This window comes from Tympanuchus pallidicinctus, unplaced genomic scaffold (assembly GCF_026119805.1).
Source record: "Tympanuchus pallidicinctus isolate F22 unplaced genomic scaffold, pur_lepc_1.0 scaffold10, whole genome shotgun sequence".
Lineage (NCBI taxonomy): Eukaryota > Metazoa > Chordata > Aves > Galliformes > Phasianidae > Tympanuchus > Tympanuchus pallidicinctus.
In genome coordinates, this window is record NW_026294619.1 from 8,698,940 (window position 1) to 8,719,950 (window position 21,011).

General features: G+C 38.7%; 1 protein-coding gene across 5 annotated transcripts; it reads right to left on the bottom strand.

The window, feature by feature from the left end:
* Nucleotides 1-483: 483 nt before the first annotated feature.
* On the bottom strand, nt 484-20,999 carry CD47 (CD47 molecule). Of its 5 annotated transcripts, XM_052666540.1 has the most exons (12): nt 20,843-20,999; nt 18,347-18,697; nt 17,098-17,145; nt 13,899-13,988; nt 11,301-11,402; nt 10,850-10,942; nt 10,410-10,505; nt 8,938-9,027; nt 7,627-7,658; nt 5,361-5,385; nt 4,718-4,745; nt 484-2,855 (listed from the first exon to the last, which is right to left on the bottom strand). In XM_052666540.1, the coding sequence occupies exons 1-11, from the start codon at nt 20,886-20,888 to the stop codon at nt 4,720-4,722; spliced, it is 999 nt and encodes a 332-aa protein (XP_052522500.1). In that variant the 5' UTR covers nt 20,889-20,999; the 3' UTR covers nt 484-2,855; nt 4,718-4,719. The 5 variants fall into 5 exon arrangements, with proteins under 5 accessions (XP_052522500.1, XP_052522534.1, XP_052522517.1 ...); XM_052666574.1 differs by lacking the exon at nt 17,098-17,145; XM_052666557.1 differs by lacking the exon at nt 5,361-5,385.
* Nucleotides 21,000-21,011: the final 12 nt, after the last annotated feature.

Sequence of the window (21,011 nt, forward strand, 5' to 3'; positions counted from 1 at the left end):
ACTAGAAGCTTCTGCTATTTACCAGCCCATATTTTCTCCCAAATCATATTCTGGTGACATCTGATGTTGGAAGATGGTCAGCCAGATGCAAGTTACTAGAGGGCAAGCTACGAACTTCCTTCCCCAAATGGACGAGCTCTGAAAAGAGAAATAAGATTTCTAAGACAAAAGTAGCTGTAGCAACTTGCATAACATCAAGCACATCCCTGTATATCTGAAGTCACCGGGGAGAGACATCGTGTAAAGGCACAGAGAAGAAGAGCTATGCCCAAATTTACAGAAGCAGTTACATAAGTTAAATCATAGAATTGCTCAGGTTGGAAAAGACCTTAAAGATAATTGAGTCCAACCACAACTTCACCACACAACCCTCTGCTAAATCATGTTCCTAGCAGCACATCCAAACACATTTATGTGTTTTTAAAGCACATCCAGGGATGGTGACTCAACCACCTCCCTGGGGAGACAGCAACAAGAAAAATCTCTGACAAAAACAACTTAAAATGACTTTATTTCAGTATATTAGCACAATATTTACAAAATCATTTCATGTTTCATAAATAAAAACATTCTTGATAAAGACTATAGATATTTAAAATGTCTATGCATTTATATATACACGCATACATATAAACACGAATGGTGTCATACAGTTGTGAACTTTGGTTTTAATCACTGGTGGGAAAGGGCTGGGCAGATCAATGACTTTTGAAACTCTCACTGTTAAATTTGCACCTCCAAGAAACCCAGAGGAGAGCCCTTAGCAACAGCACACTGGGTTTCTCTCATTTCTAGAGCAATTGATTCTGCAGGCTGTACACAGCTACTGAGTTCTAAATGTTTCAGTAGTACCCTAGTAACAGCCTGGCTTCATCACCACAGAGACACACAACAGATTCGACTGCAATTTCCTTTACAGTAGTTAACGTAAAGCTATTACACGTACTTGTTGTTTTGTTTTTGTAAGGCAGGATAGCTCACAAGAGAATTCCAGTGTGTTTGTTTTGTTTAATTCCTCAACTGTTCTACTTGCAACAAACCAAAAAGAATCATTAACAAGTGAGGGGCAAATCTCAATCAGATTAAATTCTGATATTGAATTGTTAACACAGAGAAATGTCTCCCATCTCTAGGTGGATCGCTATGACTATGGAAAGACCTGTATTGAGAAGATTCATACACTAGGAGCTGAAATCTGAGAGGAATATTCCCACTGATAAACTAGTAAATTGTATCTGCTTCTTAAACACTTAATCACAAGCAACTCTCTACACTGTGGCCAATTTAACTTCTTTCAGGGAGGGTTGGACCAAGGGCTGTTTCGGTGGTTCAGTACTGCAGCCTTTGCAAGAGGACTGTTAGAGTGAAAATTCCAAGATGGGATACTTCAATTTCATTTAGTTGAATGCAAACTGTCTGCACTGAGACTTGGATGGAGCCTGCACGTGGATGTCTGCAACACACAGCCGCAGCATGGCTACAAACCCTTGTTTTGTAACATCCCATCCTGAAACTTGTTATAATAGTCAATACCCTTTAAGAAATGGATTTTATTATTACACTGCTGTTCAGCAACAGCTTTCTAAACAAAGTTTTAAATCATTAGGAGAGAACCACGTGTGCCTTTGAAATGAGCCTAGTACAAATGGGAGCTGGGGAGAAGTTTTCTGCAAACTCTAAATGAAGTCCAAGAGAAGCCAGCCACACTGGAACAACTCCCAGAACAGCTGTAAAGCACTAACATCTCAGGGAATGTGCAGGTTCTATAAGATCAATCCTATGTGGATTTTTATCCGTGCCACTTACGTGTAACAGCAACTAAGCCTCCTCACTTCTCACCAACTCCTCCTACGCAAATTCTATTCTATGCATTTGTGACATAACACAAACACAAATTTGGGTCAGAAATGAAATAACTCCCATCTCCATTCAAGAAAAGAGATTTAAAAAACACTGATAGGACAATTCAATTTTTTTTCTGAAGCATCAACGTGTTTTACAAATACACTCATTAAGAGAGCCTGAAACTGATGTGTGGTTCCAGTACCACAAACTCCACAACGTGAACAGACACGTGAACCACATTCAGTGTGAAAATTACTAAATGCTCTGTAATTCCCGTGCTGAATTAGGCTCCAAAAGCTGAGCTGCTGCTCAAAGAAAACATAAGAGGCACTGAGAGCTCTCTCGCCAGACTGAAGTATTGGCCACCACAGCATACATGAGTGCTGTCTATAGACGGGAATGTTACCATTCTGTGGAATTAAGATATCTTGGTTAATCTCTTAAGGAGAGCTGGCAGTAAAATCTGCATTTATACAACTTTGTGTCTAAGCATTTTTATATAAAAATTCTGCTGAACGTTGGAAAAAGTTATTTGTACAATTCCTGCTTCCTGCTTGTATCACAGACATTACTACCATACCTTGCCCATGCACACAAATAAAGAAAACAATATTCTAAATGGTACTGCAATCTTTGGGCTGAGCAGGCCCATTATCAAAGCAGTGACTGATGATAATTTTGGAAAGTAATACCACTAAGTATACTGCAGGGAGATGCTGTAGTGGGCAAACAGTGCTTTTTTATATTCTCACCCTCAGCCACACCATATATACCATAACAAAAGAAATAAAGGTCACACTTGGGCAAACACGCACGTCCCTCGCTACTGCTGCGACTATATAAAATTACATCATTTATATCAAAAGCACTTTTGCCACACATGCAAAACAACAAGTTTCCTGAATTTCTTCTCTTTGAGTAGTGCATCTTCAAGGCCACGGCGTATAAACAACGGTGTACTTCTCACACATCACTCATTTCTGCAGTAGCTTCGGTCTCTGTCTTTAATACTGAAAATTAAAGGAGATACAAATATATATATGATTATTCGTAGAAATATTTTAACCAGCAGCACTTCGAACTGCCCAACTTACAACTTAAAAGAAAAAAAAGCCTTTTTTGTTTTTCCCTCTTTCAAAGTTTTCTCTCGTTTGAATGCTAAGGCAGAGTGGTAACTAATAGGCAACTGCTGTTTCAGTCTCTCCACAACAGCAAAGTGGATGCTGTGCCTTGGAGTTCCACCTTATGCATAGGAATAAGCTGCAGCGGCTTCCAACTCTGTTTTTACTCCTAACACTGGTTCACTTCCACGTGCCATGTTATGAACTAGTGTTGTTTCAACACTTGATTTAGTCTCTGCAGCATATGAGCCAACTTTCAAGGGGCAGTAAAAACCTGAAGTAGGTACAGCTCAAAATGTGCCTGCTTCTAGCATGGAAGTTAGAACCCTTAACTTCCATCTGTAATACATTTTTACCTTTTTTCTTTTTTTTTTTTTTTTTTTTTAAAGAAGACATCCATGCTCCAAAGCAGACAAGGCAGTCAGGAATTTAGCCCCGTCTTAAACCTCAGAATGAAATTGATGATTTGCAGTATGAGAGCTTTTGTGAGACCTATCTCAAAGCTAAATGCAAAGGCAGGCCTTCATGAGCTTAAAGGAGACCCGAGTGGAAACAGTCATTCTAAAATTGGATCTCCAAGCAAAACAGTGCCTTGGCCTTCTGCAGCGAGTGGCAGCTATACTGATCTTATCCTTATCTGACATCTTGAGAGTTTTGAAAAAAAGAATGCAATGGACCAGTAAATAGCTGTTTGTTTCCTGATACCAAACCATGGAATTGTCACATCTGAACCATGACCTACTTTCCACTCTGCCTGTCTCCTCCAGTTCATACTGACTGGTACACATTTTCAACAATGTATTTAGCAGATACCAACGTGACTGGCCTCCAAACTGTGAGAACATTTCTATTTGTATTCATTTAGAAAGCAATCCTATTGTGCATTGAGATGAATCACACACTTGGCATGAGTACTCACAGGTAACATCCAGCAGCACGTGGTATTTATAAAGCAGCCTGTTTTTAAGAAATCAGCTGCCACACCTTGCTCCAGCTATGGCCACCCAGTGTAAGATTTACTATCATATTGTCAATTCATGCCTTCTAGGTGTGACACAAAAATATTTCAAAGAAATCAGGAGGCTTAATGTGGCCCTGTCCTTTTTCTTGACTACCAAATTGGTTTTTTTTTTGTTGCAGAAGCTTTCAGTTTAAGGTTTAGTGATGCCCCATGACAGGCTTGCTCAGTTTCCAGCCATAAGCAGAACTACCTATAGCATCAACGAGTGGCTCTTTTATCCTACTCCCATTAAAGGGAAAGGCAGAAAAGCATGAGTAAACATCTGATTTAATTTTAAACCTAAGCATCTAACCCAAAATTTAAATTCCTAAGTGAGACCAATCTGATGCTTAATAATATTTAGAATATTAAACAACTTCCACACAAATACAATCACCCATGACCCACAGAAGAGTACATGCATCTTATCAGACTGCATCAACAGAAAAGCAGCAAAGTACTTGACTTCTCACATTTAATCAAAACCATACTAGTCAACAGTTCCCTCACCAACCCATCCCCTTCACTGTTTAAAAATATACTTCTTTTTCCCCCCCCCATCAGAAAATACACATTTAGAAAAATTCAGAAAGTATTTTCTCTCTGGTCAACTAAATGTGATTTAATTAAGAGCAGCACCTACACTACACCTCCCCTCCAAGCACTACACTGAACATCTAAATCTATTCTAAACATCAAAATCCCCAAGTAAACATTACAATAAATAGCTGAAGATGTAAATTTGACTCACCATCATTCTAACATCACTCCTTTTGTATCTTTAAAAGCCAAGCAAATGGATTAGTAACAGACCAGACAGAAAGAAATACTTCACAATTAATGTTCAGATTAATTTTAAAATTAATTTTAGAATTTGTTATTACTGAGCATGCCAGTTAGTGAACAGAATAGCAAAATGATGTTTTAGTCATCTGTTTCTCACTGTAACTTTCCTGAATCTTAAGTGCTATCAGAGTTTCCCAATTCAGGGAAATATCAGAACCATACTTCTGATATTGTTCTGAATGGCAGATTTTGCTACAATCACAAGTTTTCCACTAAAATAAATGCTTATAAAGTAGTATTAACACCATCTTTAAAAGGGAAAGAAAAAAAAGTGGGATGGGCACAATATACTGAGGTATTACAACTGTTCCAAAACAGTCCCCAAGTGATGGCACTGGCTAGAAGGAACAGCAGGGTTTGGAAGAATAGAGGGTTTGGAGCTGCAGACATTATTTCAGTGAGAGATCAAACTTACTGACTCGTGTATGTCAGTTTACATGGCTCTATCTGCCAGCTCAGTGCTGTTGCACTGGGAGCTACAATTATTTTTCTTAACTACTTCCATAATTAATCCCTTAATTAGAAGGTAAGCCTTGAATATCACCTACCATTTAGTGGTTCTTCTACAGCTTTCTGCAAAACATTTAAAAATATATATATGTATAAAATGTCTTCATGTTTACTTTTGGCTCGCCACAGTTAAATTACTCTAATTGACATATACAGTAAGTAGTGATTCTACAAAAACCAAGAAAGCTGGATGTTAATACAAGTAATGACCAGAATTTTCCCCCAAAATTTAAAATCAGTAACTACATTCTCCAGATTACTTTTCCCCATTGTAATTTTTTCCTCAGACGCCACCTCAAGGTGGCAGCAGAAGGTATTGGCAACACTACTTGTGACCCCTAAAACCTACCGGATTATTTCTGCTATTGGATCAATGGTTAGGAATAAAACAGCACGACTAAAAAAAAAAAGTAGCCAAGCAACAGAGTGTCACTTCCTCAGAAGGAAACACACCACAGTTGTGCGTTTAGTTTGGTAAATAATCATCAGAAATAATGCAAGCAAATTAGCAATTGGTTAAAATTGGCAGATATCAAAATACGCACCTTTTCCCCCTCAGCCTCAAGAAAGAATCAAGCATCATTTTGTAAGCATGCCCCACGATCAAAATGAAGCCCTCCACCAATGGTAAGTATTCGTTAGTCTTTAGATTACACAGAATAAAAGTCTTTGTTCAAAACTATTTCTCATCTGTTCATTACCTCAAAGCAAAAACGCTGAACAACCCTCAGTGGAAACAAGCAACGCATCCGCACAATTTTTACTATGACTTCTCTAAGTTGATGGGTACAAATTGTCACCCAAATTCCTCTGACACACCACTAATTTAAACTACAAGAAGTCTGTTTTTAGTGGGCAGAGCTTTAGATTTTATTCCTGTCTCCAATTCAGAGTAATGATGTTCACCACATAATACATTACGGCCATTTCTGTAGTTGCCAAATCGTTGCATAAAACTGTCCCACAAAGAAAACAGCTCAAAGAGAAACAGCCACAAAGGATGTTGATATCTCACATGTTGATTTGTATATCAAAGCTCATTTACAGAGAAAAACTAGAAAAAAAAAAACATCTCCTCTTGCTCTGTTTGCCTTCATTTTACAAGTAACCAGGAGCATGTTAAAAGCAGGTGGGATTGCATTCTGACTGAAGTGCATCTGTAATACACTGTTAAGAATGAGCTGAGAAGTGCCATGAGCTTTGTGAACCTCCTCTTTTTCTCTCTTGTATATGTATATTTTCTTAAAGAAAAAATGTCAAGTTCCACATACTTCCCCAAGTAAGGTGACAAATCCTCTAAAATATTATTATTTAAATGGGAATGGAGAAAAATCAAAGAATAAATCAATTTCTCTCCATTATCAGCTCTTCCACCTCACTAATAAGACATGTCTTTCTTCTACAGTCTGGTCTGAACTAGAGACCTGAGAATGCATCTCGAATGATGGCTGGCACCTACAAAATGAAATCACTCAGTATGTGTCACACTCCTCACTACAACACAGTTTTATCGATACTTTATATCTGTTCCTTTTCACTTGCTTCTGCAAAACTTCAGAAATAGAAGGTTCACATTCTTGGACCTCTAGGAAATACTATGTCATTCTGTGAAAGGAATTATTATTCTAGAAAATGTGTATTCTAGAAAACAGGGAAAATATGTGAAGATGTGTGAAAATAATCTTTGTTGTAGTTGTAGAAAAAAAGTGCTTTCCCATTTGTTCTGTGTCACCTAAAGACAGACACTCTGATTGCAGATTTTCTCATCAAATTAAGGGGCATTAAAGGAAAACCAAAAAAGAGAAAGGCTATTGCATTCATATAGATGGGAATTCAAGAAAACATCAAGAGTTCTGTACTAAAAGGCCATGAGGAGAAAAAAAACCCAAAACCCTAAACCTTCCTTATAAGCCACCTATATAAAAACCGAACAAACGAAAGTGTTTTGCACTCACCTTAACGGAAAAAAAAAAAAAAAACATTAACCAATGGTCTTTATAAATTCATGCCTAGGAGTGCATTGTAAAGACACCAAACTCCCATTCACATTCACCACCTTTTTGTGACATCCCTTCAAACTCTGAGCACAACACTCCATAAGGGTTGCAATTACAGTACTGAAGACGCACTCAATAGGGACAATGAAGACCACCAACTCACTCAACATTAGACATCTGTTACACAGCCAGAACTTTTGCTTGCTACCAACCTGGTCTGAATTCGAACTAGTGAAGAAAGGCTCAGTATCTCACTAAAATCCCCTGAGCCATCTAGTCACCCCAAATTTATTAATTTTAAGCTTACCCTTGGAGTTTGATGATCTTTCATTCTGGAACCTATAACAACAAAAATTTTTTTAAAAGGAAGAACAAATGATCAGCCAAATAAAATTATCTACCTGTTTAACTTGGAAGAGCAGCAACACAAAACTGCAGCTTCCTCTATCCATATCTATTTAATACTACCTCTGAATTCCAAAAGCTTCTAAGTGCTCCTCTGTTTAGGAACCAAAATTTATGTGCAATCTACTATTTCACTGAAGACATTCAGCTATAAAAATGAGTTACACTACATATTTTTCTTCGTGCTTATTTTATACAAGCTTTGTAAATGGCTCAACATAAAAAAAAAAAAAAAGACTTTCACTGCTAAAAGGCTTTGCCTCATGTTCTGTCTTCATCTCAGTTACCAGATGTTGCATCTTCTGCCTTATATTCTTCTTTAATAGAATCCCTCCTGGTCTCATGGCCTATTATTTCTAACCATGCCAAACATGGTGTGTACATACTGAACTGGGAAGATCACATAATTCACTGCAGACTAGGTGGCTGTACAAACCAGCTCAACTCTGGAAGCAATGCATCTTCAATTGTATAGTTCCGAATCCAAACTGACAAGCTGTTTGAAGAGCCTTCATTCACAGCTTGAAGCAAACAAAGCTCCTCTGCTCTCTCACACACAAATTATAAAGTCCACATAGTGTTACGCTGTGGTGCACCAGCTTGGAGATGTCTGCACCACATTCCATCACACAGCGTTGATATGCTTTATGCTTACTTAGCAGGCCTAACTGGATTTCATACCTTCAGGTCTTTCCTCTTTTTGAAATCTGGGGACCAGACCAGTTTCTGAAACGAAGTGTTGCTATTTTTTCCTCTTGGCAATAAGCACAAGAAAACCAGGATTCACTGAAACAAGAGGTCCTCGTTCAAACTGCTCTTATTTTAACCTACATCTAAACTGTGGAAATCATTAGGTAGATATTGCTTCTTCAAAATTCATATCCTGCAATAAGCTGCTATCTACACCACTCTGTAACCCTTTCTACAGAGTTCTTGACAGTCTTTTGCTCTTTCAGAGCTAACCTTCAGCTAGGCAGCTGTGTAAATGCAGAGCTTAAACTGAAACACACTTGTTATAAGTGTTGGCTTTCCTAATATGTCTGAAGTTTTATTTTTTACTCAAGATACTCCACCATCTCTGTGAAACAAAAGCCCACTTAGTCAACTTTCCACTGTAGTTTTTTTTTTTTTTTTTTTTTTTTTTTAATTTAAACTACTTAATTGTGAAATCTAAAATAAATAACATTAGTGCAGAATATTGGATGCTACTTACAACTATAGACATAAACCAGAGCAAGAAGATCCGCAACAGCCATAACAACTAAGCCAGCAATTACAACGGACAGGAGGACTGAAGGACAGGCTGTTAAAAAAAAAAAAAAAAAAAAAAAGAAGGCATTGTATTAACTGACAAATAACAAACTTTGGAGAAATAAATGAATACTCAAATAAATAGGCTCGATAAAAACAGAAGTGATCAATTTCTTTCAACCCTTCCCCCCCCTCCCCCCAACTACTTCTGCATCTTTCTAAGGCCTTAAAGGGGGACGCAGCTTCTACCTGTGAAGTGATCCTGGGATGGGCTCTATCTAATGACACCTAAAGGTCACTGAGCTGAACTTACAGCAGAAGAGCTAACATCTACTCTTTATGACCTGTGAAAACATCCTCCTGAAAAGAGTGTGAATTTCTCTTTGAGCAGAATAAAACCATCCCCCATTTTGATCCCCCTAGAACATAACACTTCACCTATCAGGAATCTCCTATAGCTCTATTTCACTTTTACATACTACTAGACAACGTTTAGGTGCTCCTCACAAATATTTCCATAAATATTAAACAAAAGACTAAAATCAAAGCTCCACTGAAAGGTCCATCATTTCGCTCGGAATGGAGAAATCTTTAGAACCCATTGCAAAGAGAAATTTTTCCTTTAAATCTCCAACCAGATAAATGATTAAAAATGTCTTCATGAAGCGATAAATCAGATGTACCAGTGCCTCGAATGAACCTGAGTATGTATGCTACAACTAAACACAGAGCTAAGGATAGCTAATTCTAAATTCACCCTCCCCTCAGTAGCTGGGTTTTCTGTGGTCTTTTGGGTAGGGAGGACAAAAAAGGGGTAGAACAAAGGAAAGGGGACAGTTGGTGCTTGTTTATATCAACGATTGATTTTCTCAGAGCTAAAACAAGATGTCAGCCACTACTAGGCTTAAATAGTTCAAGAATGCTTCCAAGTTTACTGTTCCTGTATTCACCTTAAGTGGCTTAACGCCACCTCCCAATTCAGTTACAATTTCCATACAAGTAGAGATTAACAACAAATTTCTGATTTATTTGTTAAACATTAGGAAACAGTTATAGCTCCATTTGGGATTTATTTGTTTTGTTTTTAAGGTCTCAGGTCTTTAGGTCTCAGTGATAAAGGTCAGTGGTTGTTTCAGGTGATTCAGGGTTCAATTAACTACTGCAAAAACTAAAACAATTCAAAAAAACTATTTTTAGGTAATTGCTCATAAAATGCAGTCATGTCAGATATACTACTGAAACTATAACACAATAGTGCCTTTAGGCCATTCTTCTTTCACCACATAAAAGGGCATTAACAAAGTAGCCTTATTCACATGAATTACTTGCTAACATTCAATGTACTGAAGCTATTTTCATAGTATTTTTGTGTTAGAAATAAACATCAGGTACAAATAAAAGTAAAAAGACACTTTCAGAAGATAATTTGCTTACCTGAGACAGACAGTGCAAAGCCAACCACAGCAACTATGTAACCCACAACTTGAAAGCCCAACAGAGCATATCCTTTGTGTGTTAGATCATCCAGAACTGGAAAAGAGAGGGGGGGGGTTAAAAAGAAACTTGTCATTTTTTAAGTTTCAGCTACAGAGATACAGAAGGTAGGTCATTCACACAAAGAAAACCCAGGTTCTCCTAGATGCCAAACTCAGCCAGTCGGTGCAGGGAAAAAACTCTGCGAGTCACTCAGGGATCCTGCATTATGTGTGTAAGTTAAACATTTTGTTTTGAGATACCATAAACCAGCATGCTATCATAGCACCTACAATCTACTTATAAAAAAGTGAAACAGTATGCAGATTATGTGAATTACGAAGGGGATACTCAGTTATTTTACCAGAATGTTCTGGAGTTGGTGAATAAAAAACACTTACCCATTTTAAATATAGAGTACTGAAGCACCATCAGCATCCCAGCAGGTAGTATGGTAAAAGCAAGACCAATTTGATTCATGCTAATACTGCCATCTGCAAACAGTTGTACAGAAATTAGAAAAACAGAAATCCTTCATTCAAATAAAGCACAAAGTAAAAATGGAGAACATCAAATTTTCAGGGTCCTCAAAGAATCCCAGTTCCCCTAATATTTATCCAAGTCAGCAGCACAGAAAACAGAAAACAATGTGGAGTCTGCATCCCCTCCCCACGAACACTTAGGAAGGCCTGACATTCCCAGTGCTGTTTCTATTGTATTCTAGAGTTTTCTTCATTGCAAAATTAGTAGGTGGCAGTTAAGAGATGGCAACTAACTTCATACAACAGTATGGAAGAGACAGATCTGTGCTCTTATTCCCTTAACCTAGGAAGGCAAATTTGTTACGCTTACCTTGGATAAAAAGCACGACAGCTACAACAGCAATGACTGTGAAGATGCTACATGCTACAGTGATGTGCTTTTTCTTCTTACGTACAGTTTCACATTTTAATGCTTAAAAACAAAACCAAAAGAAAAAGTGTGAGGACACTGATCAGACATACAGATTATCACACAAAAATACGCACTTTGTTATAGGACTGTTTTCATCAAGAACTCCTAAGACTTAAAACTGTAATTACCATTGAAAGTTCATCTACTTTCATTGTTTGATATGGTCAATACGGCCTACTAAGATAAGTGAAACCTGGGAGCACCGTTTTAGTTAGAATTCTTAATTCCACCTTCAGGTGCAAGGTTAATTCAAGAAGGTGAATTATTGATATTTAATTAACACTATAGCAGATTTATTACTCTGATGAGCGTCGAACACGGATTCAGAAATTCTCTTCCCAGTGACGCCATGCAGACTTGGATGTGCAACAGGGTGATATTCCTGTCTCACCAGAATGTTTTGGGGATGAGTAGGTAAGAATGATCTACATATAGCTGCCACCTCAGCAATGGTTGATTCCACTGAAGGCTTTCAAACCAGTAGCACTTGGGAAGTCTTTAGAAAAGAAGGAACAGTACAAATATATATACCATGCTAACCAGCCACATCTGTGTTTTTCCCTGCCTTAAACAGGAAAAACAACAAAATAGGAAGTGCTTGCTGCAAGCTTGAAAATTCACTTACCAACAGTCTTGGTATATAATAAAGTCAGTAATCTCTAGCAGGGAACAAATACAGTAAATAACTTCAGAAGAAATAACAAGGAGCATGTATAAAATTAACATCCTCCTCACCATGTTAAAACAACATCAGACTACTAGGATAAAAGTTTAGAGGGTATACACAACAAAATCTTATCTACAGATAGGTTACAAAATGTTGTTTCTTGTAACTAAAACTCATTCATCACATTCACATTGTCTAACAGAACAGGGTCCCAGCCACACTCCTAAATAAGACCACCATTTAAACCAGCAACTTAATTTGAAGAGCAGCAGCAGTAGGAAAAAAAATCCTGCATAAATGTGCTAGAAACTGCTATTCTTTCATATTACAGATACATTTGACAAGGAAAGTTAAACTCAAATGCAGAACTAAGTAATGGGTACACTACACTCAATTCCTCAAAGTTAATCCTGGAGGAAAACCAAACTAACAGAAAAACCCCAAACAAACAAGAACACTTTCTACCATTCCCCCAAAACATGCAATTCATGGTAACACATAGAAAGAAACATCCAGTTTAATAAATACATTTGTTCTAAATACAGTTAAAGGTACAGCACAGCATCACTGGATTCACAGGTTAATTAAAATAAAGCAAAGTATAAGGGAAAAAAATAAAGAGTAAGTACACCCACAGTTAATTAGTTGGAGGTCGTAGGTTTGCTTTTCCCCAGAGAAGTCAGAGCTTGCAATAAAACCAAGCAGGCTCAACTTAAGTCCTGTAAAACGAACTGCTTCTCCATGGATACATATCCACGGTTATCCTAGGACAATTATCACTTTGCTCTCAAAATGCTAAAAATGTGCTAGTTCTGGTACAAATGACAGTTCCAGAACATATCACAACAGATCAGAGTCTTAAATCACTATAAATAATAATGAGGAAAAAAATTAAATAAATAAATAAAATCAGGAATCTAACATTCTGGAAATAAAGTCATTAAGATCTCTATGCATTCATTTCTAACCTTTGACCACAGATGGACCTTTGAAGGTTCACTTATCCCTTTTAGAGGTTCGTGAGAAGTTACCAAAGCAAAGTATATCTAGATAACTGAATGTGATAACTATAAATCATTCTGAACGTGATTGTCTATCATTTCCTATGGACTTGACTCTAAGCAGAAGCTTGCAAACTGAAAGAGGCTGAAAAAGCTCAAAGACTGATGTAACAAATTACACCTCAGGGAACTCTACATGTTGGACACTGTTGTGTGAAGAATGCCAAGGATTTCTGACACAGACAGATGCACTGCCTCTGAAAACTTCTAACAAAATCATTGATATTAGTGTTAAAATTATAACTCTGCCAGTGCCAAGAAATTAATGCATAATTTCACATGAAGAGAGAATGAACTTCCCCTAACATTGATTTTACAACCATAAAATGAAGATATTTTTGCTTCCAATCATCCAGTATTGTCAAGGCGAACCAACAGTGAAATAATGCTTCCTTGTTTTAATCTAGGACAGTAGATTATCAACTTCCATATGTGCAAAACAAAGGCTCTAGTCTGAAACAACACTGGCAGCAAAAACATTACCATACAGTAGACTAGCTCTGTTAGAACCAGACCTTTTAGGCTGTAATATCTTACCTTCAACAAATAAACGTAAATAACAGTTTGAGTGATCAGGAGAAGATTCCAGAAGAAACCAAACAATTATTTGACAAAGCTTACATAGTACCCCTCTGTATTATCTGGATCAATTCTACTACACATTCTTCTAGATTTAGGCACCACCTTTCAACCTGCAGATGCCTTCACATAAGCAATCGGAAGACAAATAAATCAATAGCTGCAAAGAATTAAAGAGTCAGTACTCACCAATAACACCTAACTGAGCCCAGCAAAGAGCAATAATGAAGACCAGCAACGCTGAGATGACAATACTTTGGATTAGGTCGAACTGTCGTTCTAGAGAATAAACAAAGAAAAATGGTAGGAGGAAAACAAACACGCAAAAATTGCTAGCTTTGCACGTATTGCACCTTTTTTGGCTATCCTCTAGGCTGTTTAAGATGGTATTTAATAGTTAGCCTGTTATAAGTCTTAATGCTATGAATGCTGTGACTTTTACCTACATAATTTTCACTCAGTCTTGTGTGACAACCTATTTTTTTTCCAGTATCTCTACTCACTGTAACATCTGCAAACTGGAGGTACTAAACTCCAGTGCAACGGAAGCTATGTTTATAATATTGTGTGGCAGCACAAGCTAGCTTGCTTTGGAACTGCCAAATAACACAGAAAAATTGTGTATTTGGCTAACTGTGGAATTTAGGCAAGAATAACATCCAATATGATGCCTCCCCAGCTGCTCTACTCTATTCCCAACTGCTACAATTCCTGAAAAACGTCCAGACGTGATGAGGAACCAGCCTACGTTAGAGGGAAACTGCTTTGTTAATTTTAGAAATCACTCATTTTCCTTCAAGTCTTCCAATCATCATCCTTTGAGCTTTGCTCGCCCCGTGCATTTTGGACGCCTTCGGGTTGTTCAGTCACTCGTGCTGCAAGATCGTGCAGCCACCATCCAACATGCAATTCTGAAAACATCTCCATTGAACTGGAAAATGCAGTTGGTTCCAGCGTCTCTGCAGATAACGTCATTTAAACTTACACAGCGAAAGCCAAAGTTGTCTTCTCTTACATTATACTTGCCACTGCTCCTCTGCCTCCACACTCATTTGCAAAGAAATGGCTAATCTTCATTTAAGTGCATACTCCTTGCACTTATTCTCCACATTCATTTCAAAGCTCTACCTGCAGCTCCAGAAACATGGGAATTAAAGTAGCAATACCTCACAACTCCCAATGGCAAGTAATACCTCGAGGACAGACTGAAATTCGTAAATTCCATAGAGAGCAAGTTTAAGTAAAAATTGAAGACTTAATTATGTATAATTTTTTTGGCTCGACTGTTCTGTTAAAGACAAGATTCACATTTCTAAAGCAACAGTAATACCTAAAAGGAAGGAAAGCATTATTTCATGGTAAGACAATACTTTTCCACATGAAATCCCTGCTTCCAGCCCTTCCCCTCCTCCCCCTCCCTCCCAAAATGAATACCTACATGCAAAGGTATATGAATTTTTGCAGACTATTTGAAACAGGATAGTAAAAATCAGCACGTGAAAGGTATGCATTTCAGCGATACTTTATCCTTATTAGCAAGTCTTACTTCTGCATTTGACTTCTCCCAAATTTTTGGCTAAGACAGCCTTCTGGCTCACATTCTGCCATTCACATTTCTCACCCCGTGTTAACACTCACACCGAGCATAAGGAAATGATTCTTACAACAGCAGCTGTTGCAATCCAGTGCAAGTTACCATAATACCAAGACGTGGCACGTGTTATCTGGACTCACGCCACTGCATTATGCTATTGCCACAGGGAATATATAACTCTAGTACCAGGCAGCATATTTCCCAACAAATTAGAATTTGCCTTGCAGTAATGACCTCCTATTAGTAATAACATAACTGAGGCAAAGGGCTTCAGCAGAAACTCATTGCAATTGTGGCACTGACACAGAGATCAGTCCTCAAACTGATCAAACATCAGGAAAGCAAGTCTGCAGCCCTCTGGTGCCAATAAACACCTCTTAGTATTGGTCTTAAGCTGTACTGTTTTGTGCTAAGACACTACAGGAATGTCTCTTTGAGAATATCTAGTGCTACTAATTCACTGGGACTACAGACCACCTTAAGAAACAGGCTCTGTAGCCAGCATGGGCTTATAAGACCCAGGAGTTCAATCTCTGGTTAAACAAGCCAAAGAAACTGACGTTGGTACAGGATCCCAAGAATGGAGCTCTGCGGTACCATAGTCAAGGCAGCAGATGGAAACACGGATGCTATGACAATTATTACTGTTTTTGCTTCCTTAGGAACATATAAAATATACCACAGTTACAACATAAATACAAGAAAATTAACAAAAGATACTACAGGCAGAGAAATGGAGGAACATCTGTCAACTTTCTTACAGCGAAAAAACCTCACCTAACTCATTACATTACAGCTTTTTGCTTTATGTGCATTTTCAAAGAAAAGACATCGATACTGAATAGCAACTTGACCGCAGTGTTGCCATCCTTTGGATAAACCAAACCCTACAGGCAAGTCTTGGTGACAGAGCTCAATGCAAAGGAATTACTCATGAATTGAAAGCAAACAGATCTGCAGGCTGAGAAGTAGCACCACTTGCAGGTGGCATTACCACCTACTTTAAACACACAGAGAGGCAGCCACAAAGCCTGCTGGTACATGCTAGGATTTCAGGCTGCAACATGGGAGCACCAAGCGTGGGCAAGTCTCGGAGTCCAAAAGCACTCTGGGTATGGAGATGCTCATAACATTGCTGGGACAAGCAACATGCAAATAGAACAGCTCAACACATTTTCTTGCTAACCCATTTCACTTAATCCAGTGCTTCACAGAACTCAAACTTCTGGCTAAGAACAATTTTTTTTTATTTTTTATTTTTTTGAAAGCCCACATAAGGAAGCCAGCTCCAAATTAATAAGACTTCCAGACTCAGCAGTGAGTGGGAACTCATGCAGTAGAAACCACATTCTTTTGTGGTTAATATCCTATGAAGATACTTGCTCTGAAAAAAGTGTGGCATGAAAACCTTGCTCACTTTGCCACCCAGTTCCTATGAGCATGCTTTCTGCAAAGTGGAGAATAGCTGGCTCTAATAACATCGCCTCTATAAAAACCATTGCAAAGCATTGGTAATAACAGTGTGAGCTGACTGCTCAGAAACAACAGAGTGGAGACTAACTCAAAATGGCTGTTGCTCACCAGCCCACTTCTAAGCTCCCCTCCTGTACTGTACCTCCTCAGAAGTCTCTCTAAAACAAATTCCAGAAGATTATGCAGAAGATGTTAAACAATGGAGCAAGGAGCTGTTTTACCTTCAGTTAAGCCCTCAGATACAAAGAGTAAATTCAAAATATTTTCTAGCATATTCTCTAAAAGCTATCATAAGCTTGCAACTAGAAGTTCTTCACTAACCACACTTATCCACTGGTGTTGGAGGTTTTTCCTCGTCGCAACTGTCAACTAGAAAATGAAATTAGAAAAGTTACATCAGTTTCCTGCTTTGTAGACTTTATACCTCTTTTAAGTTCTAAGCATAAAAGCTAAAAAAAAAAAAAGAAAAAAGCTAAAAAGCCCCAAACAATAATGAAATCGCATCTTGTATTATATGCAATATTTTATGAAATAATCACTGACCTCTCTTACAAGTAAAAAAAAAAAAAAAAAAAAGGTGGCTGTACTCCTCTCAGTTTATTTCAGGATTACATCTGTTTTGCAATGCATACGATTAACTCTATAATTAGGCCCAGCTGTAAACTACACAGATGTCTGCAGCAGGACATAAGTAGCATCTGCTTGATATTCAGAGATAGTTTCAGCATTTGTCACTCAGTTAAGAGCAAATATCTATATCTTTATCTATCTATCTATATATACATCTATCTATCTATCTCCTAAGACAATTCCACAGTGGACAAGTAAGACTCCACATGTACATGCTATGTATGTACATGCCATGTACGTGCAATGCGTTCAGTTCTGAAAAACCTTCCAGCAGCAAGAAAAAAGTGTTCTGCACAGAGCAGATAAACAATACACACATCCAGTGCAAACCACCTCTACCAGAACACTTGACAGGCTAAATGCGTATAGTAGATACTGTTATTCATCAGCTAAGGCACTACAGCACATGGGCAGCATTGGGCAGGAGAAGGTAAAATGGCTCACAAACAAGAAAGCCATTGTTTGGTCACCATTGTTTTTAATCTAACATTGTCCAAAGAAAATGTTTAATGCTAGATAATCCTAATGATTTAGCAGCTAGCAGTACTGTTTCCAACCTCACCAAAAAACAGTGTGCCTTTAGATCAAGTTTTAGAGTTCTTATGAAAAGTTTCTATTAGTTCTACTCATATTTTTTTTCCAACACAGCTAAAGACTGCAAAATGTAATGCATCAAACATATGATCTCTGCTGCCACTCTGATGAATGTATCCATCCCAGTATTACAAAGATATTAAGAATATGTTTCAATATGTAACATAATAACTGAAGGGTGCTAGAAACGTCACCAACTATATAACCTAAAAGATGTGGGAAAACAGATTTCATCAGATCTGACAGTTAATCTTCAGCCATTATTACACAATCATTAATTTCCCTTTCCCATAAAATCTTGTCTTTCACTCCCAGCAGATCATGTAAAAAATGACAGATAACTCACCCATACGAGTTCTAAGTTCCATCTTTGTTTCCCCTTCTCTGTTTAGTTCTGTTACTTCACAACTGTAATTTCCATCCGTTGCTTCTGCATTTTTAAGTTGTAGTGAGGCAACACCCTTAGATAAATCCATCTTCGAAAGGAAGTTAGCTGATGGAACTGACTCATGCCTGTAAGTTTGCTGATCCGGTCCACTAAAAGAAAAAATTACTTGTCCTTGTTTCTTCCATGAAACATGCATGCTGCTGTCATTGTTCTCCTTTAGGTTAATGACAATGCAAGGTAAAACCACTGTATCATTACAGGCATATTTTTCCACAAAATCTACTGCATTAAACACCAGCTGGGTGGAACCTGGAAAAAAAAATGAAGATGGACACATTCAGCATTAGTTCTTAATACGCAAGAGATGAAAGAAACAGAAGAAAAAGCATAGCAACGTGAGACTTGGGAAAATAGAAATTCTTCCATTGAAATAAGAAGAAAAACCCTGCTTTAAGGAAGTAACAAAAGAAAAACATCCATGTAACATGCAGATATCAAAGTCGATCATGAATTAATAATAGTAATAAGACTTCAGGCTGCCACCTTGGACACTTCCTCAAAAATGCCATGCAGAGAAACACTGCACTGAGGCTTGGTTTCTGCACTGCAAGCACGCAACACTGACCACAAGCAGTTCCAACGGTGTTCCAGTTCTTGCTGCTGAGCACACAGCTACCTAGAAATGGAAGTGCAGCGCCATCCACTCCACAAAGCATCCCTTACAGCTCATTAAGGACACTGGGAAACATTTCTACCTCTATACTTCTCAGAGAAGGAAGGCAAGGCAGCTTAATGGAAAAAAAAAAAAAAAAAAAAAAAAAGTTGCCATTTGTTTCTCTCTCCAGGTGGAGCCAAAAGCCTGCAGATTGAGCACATTTCTTTCATTTCCCCTTTTTGTCCATTGGAGGAGTGTACATGAAGTAACATGCAAGACACGATTCTTAGCATTTGAGCATATAGCAAACAAAACTGAAAGTAGAATTTATAACAGTAGGTTTCCTGTTTTATAAGCCACTGTAACTAATGCATCTAGCAATATCATCTAGTGGAAAAAAAAATATATATCAGTGTTATCATTTTATCACTCCCATTTCTAGCCTTTTTCTCCCCCCACAATTCTAAAAGGGTATTACTAACCACTGTTTCAAGAAGGACTCAAAATCAATGCTGAGATTCGATCTGAAGATCCATTCATCAGTTCTTGAGATTAACAAGAAGTATAAGGCCAGCATTACACCAGGGATCCAAAGAAAGGTTAAATGAATTAGCCTGATTGCCAAGTACAAAGGCTTTCAATTCTTCCTTCCCAATATTTTCAATCATTCATACAAAACCACAGCTCAGTTCAACAGTAGTCGCTCCTGGAATTCCCAGCAGCACTAATCATTCAGAAGTCTGACTATATTTGCCTGATAAAGCCCAAAGGTGAGAAAAGACTGCCGCTTACTGTAAGGCAACACCACCCCTAACTGTAAGCACGCTCATGTGCACCTGCAGTGAGTCAGATCAGTGACTTAGAATCACAGAATACCCCGGGTTGGAAGGGACCCATGAGGATCATCAAGTCCCGATATTCACACATCTGACTCAGACACAGTCTTCGTTTTCTCAAACCAGTCAGAGGTTACTACTGACTTAACAGAGCTTGTAATTAACAGATTAGGGTAGTATGGTCAGGTTGCGGTTGGACTTGATGATCCTTAAGGTCTTTTCCAACCTGAGCAATTCCATGATTAAACACGCACCGTACATAACAGCACTTTGCAACGAAGTGATATTCCTCCATCTACACGTTATGCTGCATGTTTAGCCATGTAACTCAAAAAACAAACAAACAAACAAAAAAACTAACAAAACAGAAAAAAAAAAAAAAAAAAAAATCAACCCCAAAACTGTACCCAAATCGAATACGATGGACTGGGACAAGGATTTCTACCAGAAAGGATAAGTACACACAGTTAGAAGCTCTCGAGCTTCCACTGTTCTTCTAGGAATGGACTTTGCATCCCCTCCACTTTAAGCCTACAATAATTTAACTCCGTAGTAAATTTCTCTTTAATTTTTTATTTTTTTTTTTCTGTTTTACTCCCCTTTAGAGCTCACACGTTCGCAGGACGAATCGACACCCCGCAGCGGCTCCATTTCAGCGAGAAAAGCGATTTTCAATTGAAGGAAGCAACTCAACCATCTCAGCGTTCACCACAGCCGACACACTCCAACCCTTTTGAAGGAGCCGTAAGAGACCGACCGAGATTTCCGCACGGGGCGGCGGGCAGCAGCCGACACCCGGTTCCGCCCCAGTTCGGCGCATCCCGGCTCCCAGCAGCTCCCAGCCGAAGCTCCCGGCCCCTCCTCCCCACCGTCTCCCCTGGGTAGCGGCCGCGCCAACCCCCCTTCCTCACAGCAGAGCCCCGCGTCAAAGGCCGAGCGGGGGGGGTCTCCGTCCCCACCTACCTGCGCCCAGGACGGCAAAGAACGCTCCTGCGGTCAGTAGCCACATGGCGGAGCGCCAGCGGGCAGCACGGCCGATTACCGACCGACCTCCAGAGCCGCCGCCGCCGCAGCGGGAAAGCGGACGGGCGGGAAAGGCGCAGCCGCGCTGAGAGCGGGGCGGGACTGATTG

Coding starts and splice junctions, on each gene's coding strand:
- CD47 (XM_052666540.1), bottom strand. CDS start 20,888: ATGTGGCTACTGACCGCAGGAGCGTTCTTTGCCGTCCTGGGCGCAG. Junction 17,146..18,346: donor GGAACTTAGAACTCGTATGG/GTGAGTTATCTG, acceptor TTCATTTTCTAG/TTGACAGTTGCGACGAGGAA. Junction 10,943..11,300: donor TGTCGTGCTTTTTATCCAAG/GTAAGCGTAACA, acceptor AACTGTTTGCAG/ATGGCAGTATTAGCATGAAT.